The sequence below is a fragment of the Bos grunniens genome, chromosome 5 (genome assembly GCF_055505025.1).
Source record: "Bos grunniens cultivar Pamir isolate PY7600 chromosome 5, Bosgru_T2T1.0, whole genome shotgun sequence".
In the NCBI taxonomy this organism is placed as follows: domain Eukaryota; kingdom Metazoa; phylum Chordata; class Mammalia; order Artiodactyla; family Bovidae; genus Bos; species Bos grunniens.
In genome coordinates this window covers 45,310,375-45,333,282 of record NC_141169.1, presented here as the reverse complement: position 1 = coordinate 45,333,282, position 22,908 = coordinate 45,310,375, and the positions used below count along the sequence as shown (strand labels likewise).

The window sequence follows — 22,908 nt, the reverse complement described above, 5'->3', positions numbered from 1 at the left end:
AAAATAGAATGTCATCATCTGTAGGTGATTACTCTTGTCATTTTAGTGAATATACTTTCAGGTATTTTCCTAGTGCTTTATTTTTATTGCAAAAATAATAGGATTGCAATTTACGTTTTATAGTGTGTTTGATACACAGTAAAAAAATTAGTAAATATACATCTTCTCTAATGTATTAGTTCTTTCCATCATACTTTGCTACTGTAACTAATTTTACCATTCTTATTTTTGGTTATTTGAGTTTTCAGTTTTTGTCTATTAGAAATAATGTTTTATTTAAATCTCTGGTATAGATTTTGGATTTTTTAGAAGATAATTTGCTAACTACAGAATGATAAAGTAAAAAAATATACTTAATGTACTTATTTAATATCCAGTGTGCCAGTGTGCAATAACTAGGAATATTTTCAAACATGTGCAGAGTCTGACTGCTTTTCATGAACTCCACTCTACTGCCTGGTCCAAGCCACTGTTATCTCTTACTTGAACAGTAGCTTCCTACCTGATGTACCTGCCTTCACTCTAATTCTCTACAGTCTATATAGAGACATAGCAGAAGTTGAAAAAAAAGTGACATCAGTATTTGTCTCCTCAGAATGTTCTATTGATTGTCCATTTTATTCAGAGTAAAACCCAGAATCTTCACTGTGGTCTATAAGGCACGAAGACCTGTTTTCCCCACTCTGTTACCATCTCTGACCTTATCTCCTACTGCTGTTTACTTTGCTATGCTGCTCAGCTACATTAATTAGTCTTTGCTGTTCCTCAGACATATTGCTACTTGAGACCTTTACACTCTTTCTTCTGTTTGACTTACTTTTCCCCAAAATATCCACATTTGGGATCTTTTCACTTCAATCAGGATTCTGCCTGAGTTCCCCTTATCTGGCCACACTGTGCAAGAGCTTCGACTCCTATCACTGTTCCTTTTTCCTCCGCTTTTCTTACATTGTATGTTACTCGTTTATGGTCTTGTCTCCTACTAGATTTAGATTGTAAGTTCCAAAAGAGCTTTGTTCACTACTGTATTCCCTAACCCTAAAGTGAGGCATGGCATATAGGAAGTGGTGCTCAATTAAATTAGTGAATTAATTAAATTGTCTCTAAATGTTGTGACCCAAGGTAATCTTGAATCAAACAGCAGACTTTGTTGACCAGGATCTAATTAAAGGACCATTTTGAATACTAGGCAGTAAAGACTCCTAAGAGACCTTCTGAGAATAATTTAGAATATTATATAACTTTATGAATTGACACTCATTCATTTTTTTTCTGTTCTAAATTTATTTTTCCTAGTGAGATACAATTCACATACTATAAAATTCACCCTTTTAAAGAATTCAAATCAGTGGACTTTATTTATAAAGTTGTACAACCATTATTATTGTCTATTTCCAGAATGTTCTGATCACCCCCAAAAGAAATCCTGTGTCTGTTAACAACTGTCTTTGTGGATTTGCCTGTTCTGAAGAGGTGTCATAGAGAATGTGGTCCCATGTGCCTAGCTCCTTGCTCTTAGCAGATTTTCAGGTCTCATCATGTTGTAACATGTGTCAGTACTTATTTTTTAAAAATATTAATATTCCACTAAATATTATACTATGTGAATACACCACATTTAAAATGTTAAAAATTTAGAAATTCTGAAAATTTCATCCATCATTTGGTGGACATTTAGGTGGTTTCCATTTTTGCTATTATGAATAAGGCCCCTATGAATATTCATATATGAGTTTTAGAATGAGCATTTTTTTTAAGGAAATTGTTTCTTTTATCTAAATAGATTACACTGTAGTTCCCGTATGATTTGCAACTGTTCCAAAGCCACCCTTTTATATAGACAGAAAAATCTTTAGTGAAAGAAGTTAAATTTATCAGCATTTATAAAAATTTCTAATTTTGTTCTTAAGAATACTCCTCCTCTGTATTCATGTACCAGTTTGTATGAACGTAATATTTTCAGTCAGTTCTGTTAGATACATGTATACACTCAGGAGTTTTGTTTCTTTTGCTGCCATAAGGCTTTTAGGATTTAGTTCCCTGACCAGGGATTGAACCTGGGCCATGGCACTGAAAGCTCCAGCTCCAAACCACTAGACCGCCAGAGAATTCCCAGGAGATTTATTGGATCATATTTTAACTCTGTTATATTCAACCGTTTAAGAAGCTACTGGGATATTTGTCGGAGTGTCTGTACTATTATATATTTTTTCATCAAGCAGTGTATGAGGGTTCTAGTTTTTCCCACATCCTCACTAGCACTTGTTAATTATCTTTTTGATTAGTGGGTGAAGTGGTATCATTACGATTTTGATTTACATTTTCCTGTTAGCTAATGATATTGAGCATCTTTTTATGGTGATGTTATTCGTAATAATTAAATTTGGGTTCTGGAAACAACCCAAATGCCTGTCAGTTGGTGGATTTTGAGGAAATGTGGTATATCTATATAATGAAATATTATTCAGTCATGAGAAAGAACTAATCACTGACACATGTTTTAACATGCATTAAACCTTGAAAACATCATGCTAAGTGAAAGAAGCTAGTCCCCATGAAGGACCACACACCGTGTTATTCACATTTAATGAAATGTCCAGAATAGGCAGATGTACAGATTTGTTCTTTAGGGTTGGAGGATGGGAGGAAATGGAGTGACAGCTGACAGTTATGGGGTTTTTTTTTTTGAGTGATGAAAATGTTCTTAAAATTGATGTGGCTGTGATTGTAAAACTCTGAGTATACTAAACAAACAAAGCATTGAATTCTGTACACTTTGAATAATATGATGTGTTATTATAAAAAAAGTTAGAGCTGGAAGTGTGACCATTGTATTCTAAGAAATATTTTGGTTTGTTTTGGTAGGTAAAATTAAATTCAAATCATTTCATTTTTAATAACTGCAATAACAGTTAATCCCTCCTCACTTTCTACCCACATCCCTTTAAACACCTTTTAGGTTTGCCCTTGTTGGTGTTGGATCTGAAGCATCCTCAAAAAAGTTAATGGATCTGTTGCCTAAGAGAGAGCTTCATGGTCAGAATCCTGTTGTAACTCCATGCAATAAACAGTTCCTGAGTCAATTTGAAATGCAGTCCAGGAAAAGTAAGCACCCCCCTCAGAGGCTTTTATTAAAAGATGTGCATTTTAACCAGTCTTGTTAGCATTTGTTATATGTTGTATTGGAGAAGTCATCTTAATATTTATATTTAGTTCATTGGAGAATCCATTTTAGAAAATCCATGCTTTGAGTTTGATTTAAATTACTGATTATGATTGGTTCCGTGTACTGGAAACCTATGCCCATTTTTCTCTAAATGTTACAGACCCAACATTATACGACAGTGTGCAAGTTTTATAGCCCTGCCATTCTTATCCTGTCATTCCCATCCTAAAGAAAGGAAGAAACTACATTCTAATCCTTAGGTTGAAGGAAAGTTATGTGGATGTCTGTTATGGTTGGGGAGAAACTACTGATAACCAGAAAGTATTCGTTGATTTTCTGCTTGGCACCAAGACCTATCACCACTTGGTAAAGTGACTATAGAAAAGATTTGCCATTATATACTTAAAAATGTTATCACTTAAAGAGATAAATGAATGATAATGTAATTAATAGAAATTTGAATGGTTGTTTTTCTTAATGTTCTAGCACTTAAAACTTAACTGATGAATGTTAAAAAGTTTGAATGATTTATACTTACTGAAATTTAGATTTCTGTTAGAGAATTTTGGTCTTGGCTGCTGCAGAATACTGGTATTTTGAAAGTAACTCATTATTTGTTTATCAGAAATACATTTAAGCCTAGATCTTTGAGACTTCAAAAGAATTTAAATAGATGTGAAGGTTTTCCTAAATGGGTACTTCTCATGTAGTTTGGACGGGCCCAAGGCATCTGGAAGTTAGTAAGCAGTATACCTAAACTTTGATTTAGAGTTGTTTCTAATATCTAACAGTGGTTACATATCAGATAACTATTTTAATAAATGCTATTTATGAGTATTTGGATATTTGCAGCTACACAATCAGGACAAATGTCTGGGGAAGGTAAAGCTGGTCCTCCGGGAGGCAGTTCACGTGCAGCATTTCCACAAGGTGGTAGAGGACGGGGCCGTTTTCCAGGGGCTGTTCCTGGTGGGGACAGATTTCCTGGGCCAGCAGGACCAGGAGGGCCACCTCCACCTTTTCCAGGTAAAATTTTTCTTAAATTGCCATGGATAAAATGTGTCTACCTAATACCTCTTTTCCTTTTCTCTCTTTTTCAAGTAATGCATTATTAATGTGACTTACTCTCCTTGTTATGCTATTTTTGGAATCCAGGAAATTTGATCAAGCATCTTGTTAAAGGAACTCGGCCTTTGTTCCTGGAAACTAGGATTCCATGGCATATGGGGCACAGCATAGAGGAATTACCCATTTTTGGCCTAAAAGGTCTTTATTTTTCTCCAAACTTGCTTGACTTATATATAGAATATTTACATCCGTCTTATTTTCTTACCTCTTAAAAAATCCTTTCAAGACCATTTTTCCTTGTTTCACTTTCTAGCTTGTCATCAGAGTAGACTATAAGGTGGGTGATTTCACTGTAAGAAGTGTGTGTATGCTGAAAGATGGAAACTATCTCTAAGCATTGTAATCTGTTAAAGTTTTTGTTTCAGTAGTTTTTCTTAAGCATTAAATTGAGCTAGTTAAATGTGTAAGGATATACTTCATCCTTGTAACTTGTTAGTGTAGCGTTTACCATATGGGTTTCATTTAAAGAGAAAGAGTCTTGGTCTATGAGTTATGCTTTAAAAGTATAATTGCAGCATGAAGATTAAAACACCTTATTGAAGTGTTTTTTTTTTTTTCTCTCTCTCTCTCTCTCCCCCCTTTATTCTGTAGCTGGACAGACTCCACCACGCCCACCCTTAGGTCCTCCAGGCCCACCCGGTCCGCCAGGTCCTCCACCTCCTGGTCAGGTTCTGCCTCCTCCTTTAGCTGGGCCTCCTAATCGGGGAGATCGCCCTCCACCACCAGTTCTTTTTCCTGGACAGCCTTTTGGGCAGCCTCCATTGGGTCCGCTTCCTCCTGGTCCTCCACCTCCAGTTCCAGGCTACGGCCCCCCTCCTGGTCCACCACCTCCACAACAGGGACCACCTCCACCTCCAGGCCCCTTTCCACCTCGCCCACCTGGCCCTCTTGGGCCACCCCTTACACTCGCTCCTCCTCCGCATCTTCCTGGACCACCTCCAGGGGCCCCACCGCCAGCTCCACATGTGAACCCAGCTTTCTTTCCTCCACCAACTAACAGCGGCATGCCTACATCAGATAGCCGAGGCCCACCACCAACAGATCCATATGGCCGGCCTCCGCCATATGATAGGGGTGACTATGGGCCTCCTGGGAGGTAAGTTAGTATGCGTCTGTAAAAGTAGACTTAGTATATTTGATCTGCAAAAGCTATTTTTCACTCTTGTCTGTGAAGTTTTAAAAAATTAGGAGCTTTCCCGATACATAATGTTGTGTATGTTTTCTCTTACAAGAAGCAGTATGATACGGTGAAAAACATACTGAACAGGGTTGGGAATAATCCAGCTCTTCCACTTCCACAGGCTTGTGATTTTAGGGCAAGTCACATTATTTCTGTCATTTTTAAGTTAAAAGAAGTTGATAAAGATACTGAAGCAAGCTAATGGGATCCTCCAGCTACTTTTAAAATTTTAACATCAATATCATTCATCTACCATTGATGACACTACATAGAAAGTTAAAGTTTCTTCATTGTTTTAGAAATTAGGTCAGTTTATTAGATAGTATCTCATGCTTATCAGGAGTCCTGTATAGCAAAATTACTAACTTTTAATTAAAGTGGGGACATTAAATAATTTATAAACATCTTTGGGTAGACAAAGACTTGTAAAACACAGGCTTTATGGGAATTAAAATAGTTAATGGCCATCCTTAGAGAAAAGCTGCATGGAAACTAAAGTACTTTTAAAGCTGCTGCTGCTGCTAAGTCGCTTCAGTAGTGTTCGACTGTATGCGACCCCACAGACAGCAGCCCACCAGGCTCCCCCGCCCCTGGGATTCTCCAGGCGAGAACACTGGAGTGGGTTGTCATTTCCTTCTTCAGTGCATGAAAGTGAAAAGTGAAAGTGAAGTCGCTCAGTCATATCTGACTCTTTGCGACCCCATGGACTGCAGCCTACCAGGCTCCTCCGTCCATGGGATTTTCCAGGCAAGAGTACTGGAGTGGGGTGCCATCGCCTTCTCCGACTTTTAAAGCTATCCGTGCTCAAATCGTAATCTGGAGAGCTGTGTTAATCTTTAAAAACTACTTGAATTTGTCCCCTTCAGTTTCTTGATTTTATATTCTTTTACTGTTATCTTTGAATTACTCTGTATTTCAGTTTGTCTGACAATGTACTGCAGGGATGGATTTGAGCATCTGCCTAATTTCATACAAGGGTACAGGGCCAGGGAAATAAATTTGATGTTGTAGATAAAGTCTTCTGACAGTTATCTATCCATAGACACTGTGCCTGAAATATTTTGTTTTCTTTTGAGAAATGTTATATCTAGGAAGGTAGCACAATTTTTCTTCTATTCAACTTAAATCCAGTGAGCACCTATCTGTTAAGTGTTCATTGTGTGGGAGTGGGTTAGGTGGCTTGGTTTGGTAAGTTTAGTTTGAATTGCATGTCTTTTTTCTAACATAATAGAATTTCTGTAGTACCAGTTTTTCTAAAAATATTTGTGTATATATACTTGGTTATTATTGAGTAATTTTTAATTGGAAGTGGGAGAAAACTGATTTTTTTTTTTTTTAAAGAAATAGGATGGGTATGAGTCACAGAATTTATCTGAAATCATACATGGATGTTGGAAAACTTGTAATTTGGTTAGACTGCTTATAAAGTTTTGAGAATAACAGTAATACCTTATAAACATGCAGAAGGTTGTATTAGCTCTTCCTCATCTCATCTGAATGAACTGCTTCTGCTTGCCTTGATTCAGCATCCTACCTAGTAACTAATAACTAAGATGGCAAAATGTTTACCTTTTCTGTACTACACATGTAGTCACAATTTTTTAAGTTGTCCAGCAGCTTTAGAAAATCTTGGGATTTTGTTACCTTTTTTTCAGTAAATATTTGTAGGTACTGAGGGTCTTTTATTTGCCAGATATCCTGGGGATTCAGTGGGGCATACAAGATAGGTCTAAGATATTGTCCCTCCTGAAATTTTATTAGTTAGACATTTATTATTCTTCTGTTGTGAGTTGGGCTCTGTGCCTAAAGGATCCAAATATAAATGAAACCAGATTTTGGCCCTGGCTTGTGTAGGGTTGCTTAGATATACATACATATATAGACAGACATCAAAACAATTTTTTACATGGTTTTGTATGACTAAAAATATTTTATTGCAGTTATGTAGATATAGCATTTCTGACCTCCAGAAAGATATTTTTAAGTTGCTACTTTATTTCAGCTGAAAGATAATAATTGTACAAGGGAATTTTTCATACACCTGCTCTGTACGAAAAATAGTATATTTCAATATGAGAAAATAACTGTTAGCTCTGAGGCACTTGTCAAAAGCAGTTATTTGAATTGCATTACACAGTTATGACTAATTTAGAATTTTGAGTATGATTTAAGGTTTATTTTGATTTTATAGGGAAATGGATACTGCAAGAACGCCATTGAGTGAAGCTGAGTTTGAAGAAATCATGAATAGAAATAGGGCAATCTCAAGCAGTGCTATTTCAAGAGCTGTGTCTGATGCCAGTGCTGGTTTGTATATTTCTCTCTGTATTCATATTTCTTATTTATGTTATTAGGAATGACCTAAAACTTTTAAAAAATGATTTTTGTTTTGGCTGTGGGCAGGCTTTCCCTGGTTGCAGCACGCAGGGGCCACTCTAGTTGCGGTGCACTGGCTTATCACTGTGGTGGGTTCTCTTGCTGCGGAGCACAAACTCTAGGCACACAGGCTTCAGTAGTTGCAGCACCCCGGGTCAGTAGTTGTGGCACGTGGGTTTAGTTGCTCCGAGGCATGTAGGATCCTCCTGGACCAGTGATCGAACCTGTGTCCCCTGCATTGGCAGGCAGACTCTTTTCCACTGTACCACCAGGGAAGTCTAGGCATGACCTAAAGCTTTTAAGTACAACTTTGAAGATGGGTCATCTACATGTAGTAGTTATTTTTATATTTCCCAATCATTATCTATCTTATATTTAAAAGGCATGGAAGGAAACTATATGTCACAGTGTAGTGAAATACCCCTAATATAAACATTTTAGGTATAAATTTAAGTATTAGCCCTGACATTTAATGGCTTAGGGGCCTCAAGGCAGCTCATTTATTCCTATATTTACTAAATGATCACATGTTTCATACAGCTATAACAATAACAAACTTCATGTACGTTAAAGCCTTTCCCAAAATGATGAAACTGAAAAAATTAAGACATCGTCTATAATCATTTTGAAGTGCTTTGCTTTTTTAAAATGGTTGCCTCAAATGGTTAGGTGATATTTTTGAAAACAAAATTTGTTTGACTTAAACCTCTCTCTTTCCACTCACAGGTGATTATGGGAGTGCTATTGAGACATTGGTAACTGCAATTTCTTTAATTAAACAATCCAAAGTATCTGCTGATGATCGTTGCAAAGTTCTTATTAGCTCTTTGCAAGATTGCCTGCATGGAATTGAATCCAAGTCTTATGGTTCTGGATCAAGGTAAAACTTTCCTGTCTCATGTCTATATAAAATTGCTGCTTTGCAAATAGAGAAAAATATTGTGTTTGGGACTCTATAGGACTTTGATTTTACTTATTACTGTTTATTTAGCAGCTAATGTGATTTTGTTGTTATTTAATAAATGTCAGGTGTTTGCTTGCTTAAAACACCTCAAAGGCTTTCAGTTGTTCTCACAATTCTTAGAATAAATGTAATAATGCAAATGTAAACATTGTAAACAGTATGATACAGTTTGCCTCATTATGTACCTCTCTTGCTCACTATTCTCTAGCAATATTGGTTTCCCTTTTCTTCCTCTTGAAACTCTTGTTTCTGTATTAACACTTGGTATTTCTTCTACTGGGAGCCCTTTTCCTTGACTCTTCACATAGCTGTTCCTTGTTCTTCTCTCAATTCAATCTTTCTAGGATTGAAGACCCCCTCTAGGAGGGGGTCTTCTCCCAGGTTATTCTGATTATTTCTTTAATAATTCTTCTTGCAATCTGTTCTTATTGTTGTTAAGTATTGTTACTTATTGTTCTTATTTCTTTTCAGTAGAACACATTGAAAAATGGGAGGGGTCTTATTTACCTGTCTTGTTGATTACTGTGTTGGTAATGATGTAGAGAATGGGTGCTAAATAAGTATTTCTTGAACAAGAGAGTTTATGATCATTTCTTAGGGTTTTTTTTTTTTAAATTAGGCAATTCTTTTTTTGGCATTACTGCTAACGTTGAAATTTTACATATTTTAGAAAGGTAAAGCTTAATCTTGACATGATACTTTCCGGTCTTTAGTATACTTACCAGGTGGTAGAGTCATCTTCGTTAAGCTAGGAAAAGGAGCTTGTCTTTGTCATGGTCCCCAACTTTATAATTATTAATTTTGTGACCCGGTTTAAGGATCTTTGAATCTGAACAAATTTTCATAGCTAAAGGCTGTATCTTACATAGTCTTTTAACTTTTTAAGTCCAGAATAACTTCTACCTTGGTCACAAGCTTAACACCTAATAATGTTTGCTAAGTTGAGCTGCCTGGTGCAGAAATACAAAATAGGGATTAAACTAATAGGCAGTTATTTCCTAATTGTGAATTTTAGAACTTAGATTAGTAGGATTTCTAAGATACATACTTTGGTTAACGTACCTGTTTTTTGTTTGTTTCTAAAGGAAGTTCATGCAGCGTTTCTCTTTATTAAATAACAGTATGAATAATTTATCAATCTTTTCTAGTGGTCGTGTTTACTAAGTTTCTTCTTTGCGTCCCACCATGCTTCTCAGCACTACCATCCTCCAAAGCATACATATGTATATATTTCTTTGGAAAGTTTCTTAGCAGGGTAGCACTTACGATGAACCATATTTTGGCTAGTTATAAATGTAAGATTAATATTTACATACATGTTTACAGTAATGGGTGATAATTTTAAGTAGTTAAGTCTCATTGTGTATTGAGTGATTTCATGAATTTTATTTCTAAAAAACTACTTTTCTATATATTCTTTTGGTTAAAACACAAGTTCTATGAGATTTTCTCTACTTTACCTTTCTGCTTTTCATTCAGTAAATATTGCATGTCTCTTTTAGGCTCCTGGTTATAATAGATGATATGATGTATTGCCATGATGTGTCTGGTTCCCAATTTTTAGGTGAATATTTTTTAAAATGGGATTTCTAGTTCTTGGTTGTTGCTGAGTTGATAAATCATTATTGTCTGTTCAGGATATTTTAGTCTAAACTATATTTGTAGGTTACTTTTTTGCCTTGGGTATTTTTAAACATCAAAATACTAAATTTTAAAGCTAATTATGGAGAGCATTAATCCAGTAATTTCTTTTAGAAGACGTGAACGATCAAGAGAAAGGGATCATAGTAGATCACGAGAAAAGAGTCGGCGTCATAAATCCCGCAGTAGAGATCGTCATGATGATTATTACAGAGAGAGAAGCCGAGAACGAGAGAGACACCGGGACCGGGACCGAGACCGGGATCGAGAGCGTGACCGAGAGCGCGAGTATCGTCATCGTTAGAAGGTGGGTATTCCTTGTTCCTGTTGTTTTTAGCATACCTATTATTAATAGTAATTATAACTCCAAGGCTATTGTTTATACAGTATATACCCACATTTTATATCGTCCAACTACTTGTTCTGAGTTTAATCTTCTGGAATCATCTGAGGTAAATGACAGGTGAGTAATGACAGGTAAACATTTTGACCTCTTATCCTTAAATATTGCTTGTTTGAGTTACAGCTTTTAGGTTTCAGACTGTTAATGATCCTAAGAAAGCAAGAAAATAATCAAGAGGACTCATTGTCTACTTCTAAAATCTAAAAATTGGAATTCTCTTAATCACATACATAGTTTGCATGTGATTTAAAGTATAAAATATGAGTTAATTCTTATTATAATATGCTTGGACTTCAAAAAATAAATTTAAAGTTTCTCTCCTTGAACTAACTTTATTTATCCCTAAAAATTTTATAGACAATCTGACACTTGTTGCTAGTTGGAAGGTGGTTTGTTAGCATTGAGAAAAACTTTTTTTTTTTTTAAAGAAAAGACACTTTTCCTGCCATCTGGGCTTTGTTTTTAAAAGAAAAGAAACAGTATTCTTTGATTTGCAAAGAAGATAAGAAAGTTACTCAGTTAAAATGAATTCAGGTATTCCATATAGAGAATTTTAAGCTGTATCAAATCATACATCTCAGGTTAGAATAACCTTGAAGTAATCTTCTTTGATGTTTCATTCATAAACCATAATCATTGTGTCTTTTTTTTCTGTATTTTAAAACTATTGTGTACATTTTTCATAAAGCGGGAAGAGTTTGTCTGTTTATACTTCATTTTCACGTGTAATTTTATTTTTATATTTGTGAACAGCATTTATTCATGTGAAGAGTGGGAAGAGGGCACTATAAGGCTTGTGCATGTGACACAAAAGTTATTCTGTAAACAGATTTTTTTTCTTCATAGGTTGGTGGCATATCCAAATTAAATTAGACTAAAACAAATCCCTTATAGGTTACTACTCTTTACATGATTATTTTCCATAACTAAAATTGGTAAATACTTTTGAAAATTCAGTAATTGTTAGTGTTTAGATTGTTATGGGCAAAACCAAAGACTTGTGTGTAATTCTGTGACAGAATAGCAGTTTCTTTAAGTAAAGTAGATATATTTTAGCAAATGAGATCATTTTTTAAGTAATACTACTTAGAAAACAAGCAATGTAAGTCTTATTTTTGTGGTTTACAAATAAGTTATCATTATTTACAGTTTTAAGAGCTTTTTGAAGGGAAAGGCAAGTTTGAATGCTTTTCCTTGCATTTTGAATATGCATCTTGAATATATATCAAACTGTAATTTTAAAATAGTTCTCCATGTACTGTATTATAGAACTTAATACGATTTTCAAAACATTATTTTAATATAAGGCAAAATTTTTTTTACTTTTAAAACTAAGCTTTTTGGAATTGATACTGTTCTTGGATGTAAGAATTGAATGTTGTGTCATGTAAAACTAAACATTAGATTTTTTAGATGTAGTCCCCCACCTCTCCCCAAGTTGAATGGGCCTAATCCCATCTTAAAAAAAACTCCCAGTGCTCATCAGTTGCTTTAGGTGAGTTATGGCCACCTTAGTGAAATGCTTAATGTTCATCAGTCATTTCATTTAAAGTAAGATACAGGTCCTTCAAGTTATATTTTTACTTAGACTTTGTCAGTTACCAACAAGCTGCTAGTTACTGAAGTCATGAGAATGGAACTTGCATACCTTTTCAGTCTTCTCCAGGACTGAACATGCCCATTAGGGGCATTCTGAACCAGTTTATATCCAAAGTTAATTAACAGGTTTTCTTACTGGTTTTAGTTAAACTAGCATAGATAGATAGGTAAACTCTTTCTGAAAAGCCCAGTGTTAATTTTAAATACCTTAAATTAACTAACATTACATTCCAGTAATGGGTACACCTAACTATATCATGGTTTGAGTTTCATTACATTCAGACATTAACTATGAATTCTTAACTTGCAAACTAAATATTGTTGGCATTTTTTCTTAATCGCTGATGTGTACCATACCAAAATTCCCATGTTTTGTTTGTACATTATAATCAGAATTGAGTTGTAATATTGTTATGTGCCTTCATCCAAGCAAAATTTTACATACGCATTTCCAGTGCAAAAAATTTTGTTAACCTGGAATATTGTACCTTTGCTATATACCAAAAAGTATTTATTGCTGATGTAGACATGGAATAAATGGGGTGGGGGGAATTGGGATTAAATATATCCAAGTGAAAAACTTTCTTAAGCAAATAAAAATATTTTCATATTTAATCACCATCAAAATAAGGTCTATTGACCTTTTTTAGAAGTTTTAAAATATGAGTCCTTTTGAACTTTCATGTAAACCTTAAATGGACTAAATGGAATAAGAGTAATTTGGAAGCTGAAGTGAATGTCACTGTTAAGTCTGTATACAAATAAAACAATAATGTGACCTATTATTAAAGTGATCAATGGCTAAAAGGGCAAGTTCTTAATTTAACTGGAAACTTAATGATGTTGGCAAGCTGTTAATGTCTGTCCCATCTTAATTTTTTTGTGTTTGAACTGTTGGTAATGTTAATTGCATTCTCTCATTTAAAAAATGTATTAGTTTTTCTAAAAGCATTTAATATCTAAGTTCAAATATATAATATTTTAATGAGAATATCAATATTGTGAATTTCAGCATGTAAATACATTGTGCTTCATATTCTGGAATTTCTGCCTCAATTCTCAGACCACTCTGAGCAAAACAAAAGTAGTTCAGTGTTTTTAATATTGTATGCTTTTTACAGAAATAATTTTATTTTCAAAGTTATTTTCTTTCATGTTTCTGTTATTACTTGTTGGGAACAACCCTGTTGAGCAAATTTCTGTTAATGGTTCTGCTTTTGTTTGTATACTGAAGAGTAATGAAAGGATTTTTAAAAAATACTTTTTATTCATGCTTTTCCTCTTCCCGACACATGACTTGACACATTCTCAAATCATTATCCATTCCTTTGATTAGATTTTTAAACATCATGTATGGGGTATAGGTTAAATAATTATTCTTTCCTTTGCTATATGATTTCTCTTCTCCTATCATAAGTATTATAATCTTAGATTTTGTTGTCATTGTATAAGATTTAGGGTGTTTTACATTCGTTACTCAGTTTTTTAGCTTTGCATTAATTTGGGAAAAACAAACCAAAAAAGCCGAAAGAATCGAATGTTCTTTTTAAATGTTAAGATGTTTTATCTCCTTAAAAGTTAGTGTTACTTTGAGTCTTAGTTGAAAATTAAGTACTTCTAATTATCTGATGAATGATACCGGTGGTGATGAGATTTAAAAATTATTTCTGCAATTCTTAGGTCATCTGAGATCACTAATATTACCCATCCCTGTGTTTATGGTTTCCCCATATATTTTAACTGCTTCATCTGGATATGCTACCTCTCACTTTTAATTTTCCTTGCTTTTAGTAGAAGTAGCAAAACCTGTGTGACTACACAGATATGTTAATTGCAGTGAAAATAAGGTAGTAAGTGATCCCTAGAATGTATGTGTAGTGTGTTTTGCTCACTGTGGTTTAAGAATATGGTTTTATTTACAAATAATTAATGTTCCCTGTTTCTTAAAAAAAAAAAAAAATCAGTACCAATGTGAGTCACCTTGATCTCTCACCTTCATTTCAGTGTAAAATTTGCTACCATTGGTTTAGTTTGTGAGATTGTTTTGAATAAATACTTAATTAGAATGAACAGTTACCATTGTTTAAAAGAAGCCTAATAACCAAAAAAGGAGTAAGGGTGTCATGTATGCTATCCAGATTTACTAATATAATGCCTTGGTGGTAGCATGTTTTAACTCTAAATCACAGCTTATTTTGAAATGGCCATTTTGTCAGATTTTGGAGCAAAGATGAGTATTTCTTTGTGAAGTTTATTTCTGCCATTTAGTGGACTGCCTGGAGCAGCAGTCATGTTATATTTCATAGTGTAATAAAATTCTTTAGTTAAAATGAGGTAAGTACTGTCTCTAGAAGTGGAAAGATGAAAGTACAAAATGTTTTGGTAGTAAGGAGGTTTTTTTGTAAATATCTACCATAAGCAAGATTTTGTGTACTATGTTCTAGTCAATGCAAGAAGGGATGTTGATTTTAAAGAGTTGTTTTAGATACTTCTCTGTCTTCTGCCCACCTCATCTCCATTCCTCTCTGAAATTTTCAGATAAAAAGTGAATTTTATTATACTGAGTTAATAAATTAGAATCCTTCAAATTCAGTATATTAATGTGAAAACCTGTAAAAGATCCATATCTAATATGGATCAGTTACTTCATGAAAGATGAAGTACCTGATACCAGTACATTTTCTTGGATAAATTTCTAACAGAAGCATTCATTATTTGAGTTGTTAATACTGACTTGATCTTAAATTATCTTGGGATTCCCTGGTAACTCAGCTGGTAAAGAATCTGCCTGTAACTCAGGAGACCCCTGTTTGATTCCTGGGTTGGGAAGGTCCCCTGGAGAAGGGATAGGCTACCCACACCATCATTCTTGGGTTTATCTCAAAATCCAGGTGCTTCTCTGTATTGAAATTTTAACTTAGTGATCACTTTATATACTCATTAAAGAGCCATAGATTCCATCTGTCTCAGTTTTTTTTTACATCTGTTTACATAGATCTTCCTTCTATAACTGATAGCTAAAGCAAGACATTGTGTAGCTTTGACATTATAGATTTGACTGCATGGTATTCTGAAAATATGACCACTGAATGTATTTGTTACTTTTAAGCTTCTTTTTTATATCTTTGTTTATGTAGATTTCTGCCTAGAAATTTGAGACTATAATATGGAATTGGGTTATTGGAAATGGGTTGTATTGCCTTCAATTTTGCCTTTTTTTGAGATTGTAAAATTTGTATTTCCAAATGGATACATGTAAAGTGTTTAGAAATAGAAATAAAAACTGTCAGATTATCCCCCAGATTTTATGTCTGTATGGTGAAAATTAGAGATTTATTAGTAGTAAAAGTCTTATCTTTAAAGCAAACAATAAATGTATTCATCCTAAAGATACATGTTGTAATTTCACAAACAGGATTCTTTACATATAAAGTAGTAGAACTTCTCCATTCAGAATGATATAAAATTGCAGAATATGCCATATGGTTTTTGGAAGGGTTGGGTATTTTTGTTTTGCTCATTGTGACTTAATTTTTCCTTCTTAATTAACCCTTTCAGTATGACAGAATAATTAGGGCGATAGTGTTCTCTTACAGTAAGAATTGTGAATTTCCTATTAATTTTTTTTTGGTTAGAATATATGCCTTGTCTCTCTTTAATGCTTCAATACCAGTTTGTTTAAGTGTACTGAAAAGTAGTAAAGATATGTGAAAGCCAGCCATCTTCCAGATTTTTTCCATGAAATAATTCCACCAAAAGCTTTATCAACATAAGATAAAGTACAATAAAAGTTAGCATTAAAAAAGGCTTAAGTATCTATATGAAAAATAAGGGCAAATAAAAATAGTTCAAAAGTTTCAGGATTATAGTGTCTGCTTTTCTCTTTGCAGTTGTAAAATTTAGGTTTTTACTGCTAGGCAATGTGAGTATGTGTATTGATGCTCTTAAGATGCTTACACCCTAGTTGAGAAGGAAAGGACATGAAAGAAAATTTATAGTTAGTTGTGACAGAATACTAATTATTCTTAATTGTAGAGCAAAAAGTATTTTTCTTAATTTTATGGAAGACTGTCACTAAACATTGTGCCCTTTTGCCTCTTACATCATCTTATTATTGACATGCTCTCTTGGAATTTATATTTCAAATAACTGGTGTTTCAGTGGTCACTAATATCACATTAATTGAATATGTTTCCTTTGTGAACCTCTACCTGAAGTTTGCATTTTTATGTATTCCAAAAATTTTAGTTTATCTCATTTATTGGGTTTTTTTTTTCCTTTTTGTGAATTTTCAATGAAATTTGTAGATTCCCATTTAGCTTGTTTTGGTTTAGTTTATATACATTAGATATTTTGATATAGGTGAAATAGAGTGACAGTACTGTTATAAATTTGTATATGTCTAAAGATTTGTACGTGAATGTCATATTTATTTACATGTGCATACTGAGCTTATATTTACAAGTTTTGTAACATGGAGGTCCGTTTGATTTATATTTGCAGAAGTTCCTGTATACTGTCAAATACAACTAATTTGTAAAATAATTTATTGCATTTATATTCAGTTCTCATTTGTTTATGAGTTATATAGAATTTATGTGGATGAATGAAAAATATTTACATTAAAATCATACAGGCATTTTCCATTTTTGTAGTATGAATACTTTAGAAAATGACTTACAAATGTTTCCATTTTCACAGAAACAGTAGCTGCTACAATTTCATTTGTTTCAGTCATTAAATTTATAAGGCAGTAATACTTAAGAAGAAGGAAATCAGAATGTCTCTTTTAATCATCACAGAAATTGGGAGCATTCTCCATCACAAAGGCAGCTACTGTTTCAGTTATCTTATTTTGTGTTAGAATACGTAACAGTGACGTAGATGCACGACTGTGTATGTATAGTTAAGCCAGCGTTTTTCTGTGTATTATGGGGAATAGCAAAATCTACATCATAAATTTTGACACATTACAGCTGAAGGAAGAGGAACACCTTCCAAGACAAAACAGTCTTCTGGAAAAATGACGCTTATCCAGCAGTTTGCTTCTTGTGATTGAACTGAACCTGTAAGGATTCATGGATAAAATGAACAGGAATAGATCTGAATAAAGCAAATCTGCATAAATGGTAACCAGTAGCTCTACTTTTATTTTTTATGTTGCTTAACTGTTTTATTTGAAGGAAACCTGTGTGATTTAAAAAGTTAAAGCTTTTGCAACTTTATTACTGGTTATATACATTTGGCCATTATAATGTGCAAGCAATTGGAAAAAAAAAACGTCAAGTAAATGCTTGTTTTATAGTAGTTTGTTCTTGTTAAAAAAATGTTCATATGATAATGTCTGTAAACAGCACCACTTTGATTACAATAGATGTAGTGTTGTAATAAACTGTTTAATGGGGCTGATGTGTAAAGCTGTTCAAGTTATTTGATGTTTACACCTCAGGGAAAGTCTTGTGTTCAGCAATATCTAAAGATAATGTTACTATGACATTTATACTGTCGTTAAAAAAAAACATTGCAATAGCGTTTTTGGATATGCATCAACCTAATCTTGCGTTCAGTGAATTAAACATACTAATTAAGTGTCTCTTGCCCTTGATTTTGATATTAGAATAGGTGATTACCTGGATATTTAATATTTCTATATTCTGCTTTTCTAGCTGTTTTTACCTAGTTAAGCTTGTGACTTTGCTGAATGGTATGTAAACTTGTAAAAAACTGAAATTTCACGACATAGCAATCCAGTCATTGTGTTAGGGGTCAACAAAGATTTTGTGATTTTAACATTTTAGTAGAAACCTACACGTGATTTGCTACAGTAATGCAGCTTAATTACAAGACACATGTACTGAAACGCTTAATTGTAAACTGCTAGCATTGAAGAAATATTTTGACAATTCTGATTTGATGCAGCGGTTATTTGCTATTTTATATTGATAGTGCTTATGGTTTATTTTTGAAGCCATGGGCGATGTAAATATAGGCAGCCGTGCAGCAGACAAATGTGAGTAAAGAAAGCCTTAGTTTTATTTTCCAGTTACAGAAAATAGACTTCTGAAGGGTGTGAGGCTTATTAACATTGGGTTGTATTCTCCTGTATGTGTAATGGGAGATTATAGGTGTACCTGTCTCCACAGTTTAAGGAGTTCTGTGTATTCATGCAGTCTGTTTAATTCACGCTAAAATTATCTAGTTAATCAAAGGTTTTTTCCAAACCTGCCTTGCATATGAGCCCACATTAAAAGCACCTGGCTAGCATGTGTTCTTAATCAGCATAGGCAGAGTGTCAGTTTAGGAAGGTCATTCTGAATCACTGCTTCAGAAATTTGAGTTAAAACCTTTAAGCTTGTTTTTAATGTTTTTAAAATCTAATTATCTTTGAGAGATCTTCTGATAATACACATTTTTAAAGTATAGCTAAATTTTAGGACAGTGCTAGTTGAAGCACCCTGGTATAACATAACGTGCAACCTTAGAAGCCCTCCAGAGAACTGCAGTTCTTCACTTTCATGTTGTCCACCATTGTACTAGCTCTTATAGAATTAGCTGCTCCAAATATTGCCAGTTTTATTTTAAAACATTTTGTGATTAGGGTAAATGCATGGAATCACTGGTGTTCATCAGAACTATTTGCTCTCAGAAATGATTTTTTAAGTGTTCTGTCTTGTTGAAAACGCAGTTGGCTTTTTAACATTTGAAAGTTGTATCAAAATCAGTTTTCTTGCTTTGTGTATAGGTGGTGTTAGTTTTTATTATTTCTTAGCTTTTTTAATATTACAATGCCGTAATGCGAAGAAGTATGGACATAAATATTACAAGGGAATTAGTTAATAGTTTAAAAGGTAAGTAAATGTCCATGAGGATACAATTTTCTCTGAAAAGTTTAAAAATGGAATCATAAAAATCTTAACTGTGCTTGAATTTGAAATGAAAACTGGAAGTTTTATACTAATTAAATCCTTCATATATGTTTTCATTTTTTTTTTATCAGTGGAACCCTTTAAATTGCTCATTCTATATCATTCTTCTCCCCGCTTGGCTGATCTCATTACGTACTTTTGTTGCAGACAATGTGAGTGTACTATACTTGTTTGCTGTTAGTCTATTATTTTTAAGTGTCATCAAAAGGGAATAACTTTAGATTTGACCAGTTTTTGCAAAGTCTTTATCTGATACATGAATGTATAACAGTAAAGGTGAAAATGCAAGCTTTGTTTTATTCTTCATACCCCCCCCCTTTTTTAATGGGCTGATGTTACTGAAAACTTTTTTAATGTTAAAAATAATCCAAAGAGATTCATCTTTACATGGACACCAAAAAAGAGTCCCAGAGATCTTTTTTATTTCTTTTTAATAATAACTGTAATGGCTATGAAATCAAAACTTGAGTTTAATTTTAAGCCATAGCATTTATTAGTGCTATGCAGTCACATTCCTTTTAGCTGGTAAAGTTATGAATGAGTGATACAGCACCTAGATGGTATTACTTCTGAAGCAGCCCTTTGAATTGAATGTGCTTTTGGTTAAAGGACATAGGTTTTGGAAAGGATATTCCAGTATAAATTTGTGAGTGTTTTGTCGATTTTCATAAGCAAGATTTGGAGTAAGTTGCAGTGGCTAATGATCATAATTTAGCCCATTTACCTAGAATATTCTTAAGCAGTTAACTACAATTTGGAGTTCACAAAAAACTTATGGATTGTAGCTTAAGGTATTATTTTCAGTTAATTCTCCTATGGAGATTATTACTTTGTTTTCTACTAGTTTATGGTCCGTTCTTAAAATAAACATGGCGGTTTTAATCAATGTTGTATAACATTTTATAGTGAAAGAGGAAAATAATTGGAATGGTAAAGACTTTTTTTCCTTTATGTGTTAAAATGTGCCAATAACCTAAATACATACTGTTTTATACAATGAGATACTACTGCAAGACTTTCTGTTGCAGTGCTCTCGACATTTTGGTTTTCATACCTGAATGATCATTGTGTTTTCTGTATCTTGTAAGATGGCCTCATTTTTGTGTTTTAAGCATTAGCTTGTTTTTTTAAGAGGAAGTTTATGTTCTAATTCTTTACTGAGAACACAGTATTGAGATCCTAGCTGTTTTACATATAACTGCCTTTTAAATTTTATCCATTAAGTTCGTTTGCATCCCATGGCCATCTGTAATGTTTCCTGTAGTTGTATGTACTTTTAAGTGCACGCTTATCCATTGTACACATTAGACATTTTTTGTGCTGAAATATATTAAGTGGGATTTTTGTAGCAAACATTCTATTTTTCTGTTCTACAGTATTTGTGTTGTTGTTTTCTACATTAACCTTCAGTTTAAACACTGGTGTATGTGTTTTATTTTTTTAGCAACTTGACTCTTAGAAGCCTTAGACTAATTTTTTAATAAACACTAAACCAAAAATTATAAATTTATTAAGATGTGGCCTTAAATATAGCATTCCTTGTGTTTGTAATGTGAGATTTTTGATTTAGAGATTTCAAAAGATTCAGGATTAAAATAATTGTAAGCTGAAATAGAAAATGTGTTTTAAAATGTCTAGGCTTCTGGGAGGAAGTTCTTATACTCTTCTTTCTTGGAATCAGAAAGAAGTAATATGAAGTTTTATAAATACTCAATAGGCAGTTGTATTGTGTTTGGATTGATTTAGGTTTGTCTTAACCAATTTCTTTAAAGTTTCAGGTTGTTGGTATTCACTCTGAATGTGCAGCTATTATGGTTTTTTATGGGACATATAAACACTTGGTTAGGTTTATGTAGATTTTAATGTTTTAAAGACTTCCTGCTATGTTAATTAGCCTCTTGTAATGGGAGTTTTTAAAAATATTAAGTAGAGTTTAATTGAAGTCACACAAATCTTGAAACGGTATCTGCAGACAGTAAATACTTAAGAGAGTTTTTCATGTGGGAGTATCCTAAAACTCCTGCCATAGATGTAAATGTTTTACATCAGTTTCATAATTGGACAGACCCTGCCTTTAGTGGAAACATTTCATTTGGAAGATGTGTTCTTTTCGTCTCATTGTTACTGCGTAATCCTTCCCAGCATTTGTAAGTTAAATTATTTTAAAATGGTGAATTCATGTTTATTTTTTTACTTTGAAAATTGTAGTACTCAGGTGGTATTTAATGGGAAAAGATCCTTTGGGGTAAATCATAATGTGTTCTAAGGAATGCATCTATAACATTGATGACTTTAGCCTTAAAAAAAAGGTCTATTATTCCTCCTTCCTCTTCATTCCATGATATATTAGCAAAGTAGTTTACAGCCTTGTACAGCCTTACAAAGTTGTTTTACAATTTTTAATGGAAAGCCCTTAACAAAAAATTGTATCATATTACCAGTATACGTGAATTACTGAACCACGGTTTGTAAATAATTTTATCTAATACCAGAAGGCCAAAGAAAGTCTTAAAATTTTAGCTATTGACTCTATGGTGACTTCACAATAAAATTTCTGTGCAAAAGGTAAGGTGATATTTGATCAAATAAACACATCTTTTTGATGTCCATGAGAAATAGACTTCCATATTAGCTTCTATTAAAAAGCTCATTCCATTTTATTAAAATGATTGTAATTGCAATTTTGTGTTTAATGTTTACTTTCTGTCTTTTCTTTCTTTAGCATTTAGGTGACTGTTCAGCAGTTTGCTATATGGCCATTGTTGGCCTTTAAACTGCACTAGTAACGAGCATGGTATTTATCTTGTATTGAAAATAAAACACAGTTTTTATAAGACTTTGCAGTTTGTCTTTTTTGTTTGACTTATGGTTTGTTAACTGTTGTGTATGGTGTGAATAATAAATCCATATATCTGCAATATAACAAATTGCTGGTATTTTATATTTAAGCCACCCTCCTGGATAGTGGTGTTTTTTTTTTTTTTTTTTTTTTGCCATTTTGATGGTCTTTAAAGCAGATGATATCTGACTAAAATTAGGATTTAGAAACCTAAAAGATTTTTAGGCTGTTTTATTTTTAAATCTAAGTTTCAGAGAACATTTGTTTAATTTTAGAGGATTTTAACCTTACTAGACTTTAATCAGACCTTTTTCTCCAACTAGAGGCTTAACTGGCAGCTAGACATCTCTACTGGAATGTCTGCTAGGCATCTCAAAGATAACATGCCAAGGCTGAATTCTTTTACCCTTGTGCATTCCCCACCACCTGCTCAGCCCCAGCAACTAGCATCAGCATCATTTCAAATGCTTAGGGCCAATACTTTGAAATTATTGACTCTTCTCACACCCTACGGCCAGTACAGCAAGAAATCTTTTTGTCTACTATATCTAGAATCTGACAACTTAATTACCACTCCCACTACTTTAATTTTTTGCCTGTATCACTGGAGTGATTCCTAATAGGTCTCCATGCTTTCTGCTCCTGCCTCCCTGTAGTCTGTTCTTGGCACAGGTGTCAGAGTTTCT

The 22,908-nt window shown here is 33.5% G+C and overlaps 1 protein-coding gene across 8 annotated transcripts in view; it reads left to right on the top strand.

The window, feature by feature from the left end:
* CPSF6 (cleavage and polyadenylation specific factor 6) overlaps positions 1–22,219 on the top strand; it is a 32,411-nt gene extending 10,192 nt beyond the window's left edge. The window contains exons 4-11 of one of the 8 annotated variants that reach the window (XM_086400052.1): positions 2,960–3,105; positions 4,019–4,192; positions 4,322–4,432; positions 4,886–5,390; positions 7,666–7,781; positions 8,577–8,730; positions 10,573–10,762; positions 17,434–22,219. In XM_086400052.1, coding sequence (XP_086256178.1) covers positions 2,960–3,105; positions 4,019–4,192; positions 4,322–4,432; positions 4,886–5,390; positions 7,666–7,781; positions 8,577–8,730; positions 10,573–10,759 — 1,393 coding nt within the window. In that variant the 3' untranslated portion in view covers positions 10,760–10,762; positions 17,434–22,219. Of the gene's footprint in view, positions 1–2,959; positions 3,106–4,018; positions 4,193–4,321; positions 4,433–4,885; positions 5,391–7,665; positions 7,782–8,576; positions 8,731–10,569; positions 10,763–10,842; positions 14,528–17,433 lie in introns of those variants that run through there. The other 7 variants (XM_086400050.1, XM_086400051.1, XM_086400053.1 and 4 more) reach the window with 7 other exon arrangements.
* Positions 22,220–22,908: the final 689 nt, after the last annotated feature.